Here is a 203-nt window from a genome sequence, read left to right on the forward strand (position 1 = left end):
GGGGCTGGAGGAGCGGGCCTCGGGGCGCGCGTCCCTCAGGATTTAACCCGGGGAAGGCGAATGCGCAGCGGCAATGCGAAGGCCAAGTGTTACGGGGTTCTGTCCCAGGAGAGCGGCAGCGCTCACCTGGAGCACGCAGGGGCTCTCCAGCAGGCACTGCCGCAGGTCCTCCTTCACCCCCCCGCAGGCCCGCCCGTCCCCCC

At 71.4% G+C, this 203-nt stretch overlaps 1 protein-coding gene across 1 annotated transcript in view; it reads right to left on the reverse strand.

Moving 5' to 3' along the window:
• Positions 1-201, reverse strand: part of LOC104548020 (cytochrome c oxidase assembly factor 5) — a gene marked incomplete at its 5' end in the record, with an annotated part of 2,751 nt that extends 2,550 nt beyond the window's left edge. Inside the window, one exon of the mRNA XM_010193921.1 lies at positions 127-201. Coding sequence (XP_010192223.1) covers positions 127-201 — 75 coding nt within the window. The remainder of the gene's footprint in view (positions 1-126) is intronic.
• Between the last annotated feature and the right edge of the window lie 2 nt (positions 202-203).

The sequence above is a fragment of the Mesitornis unicolor genome, unplaced genomic scaffold (genome assembly GCF_000695765.1).
Source record: "Mesitornis unicolor isolate BGI_N332 unplaced genomic scaffold, ASM69576v1 scaffold17331, whole genome shotgun sequence".
NCBI lineage: Eukaryota > Metazoa > Chordata > Aves > Mesitornithiformes > Mesitornithidae > Mesitornis > Mesitornis unicolor.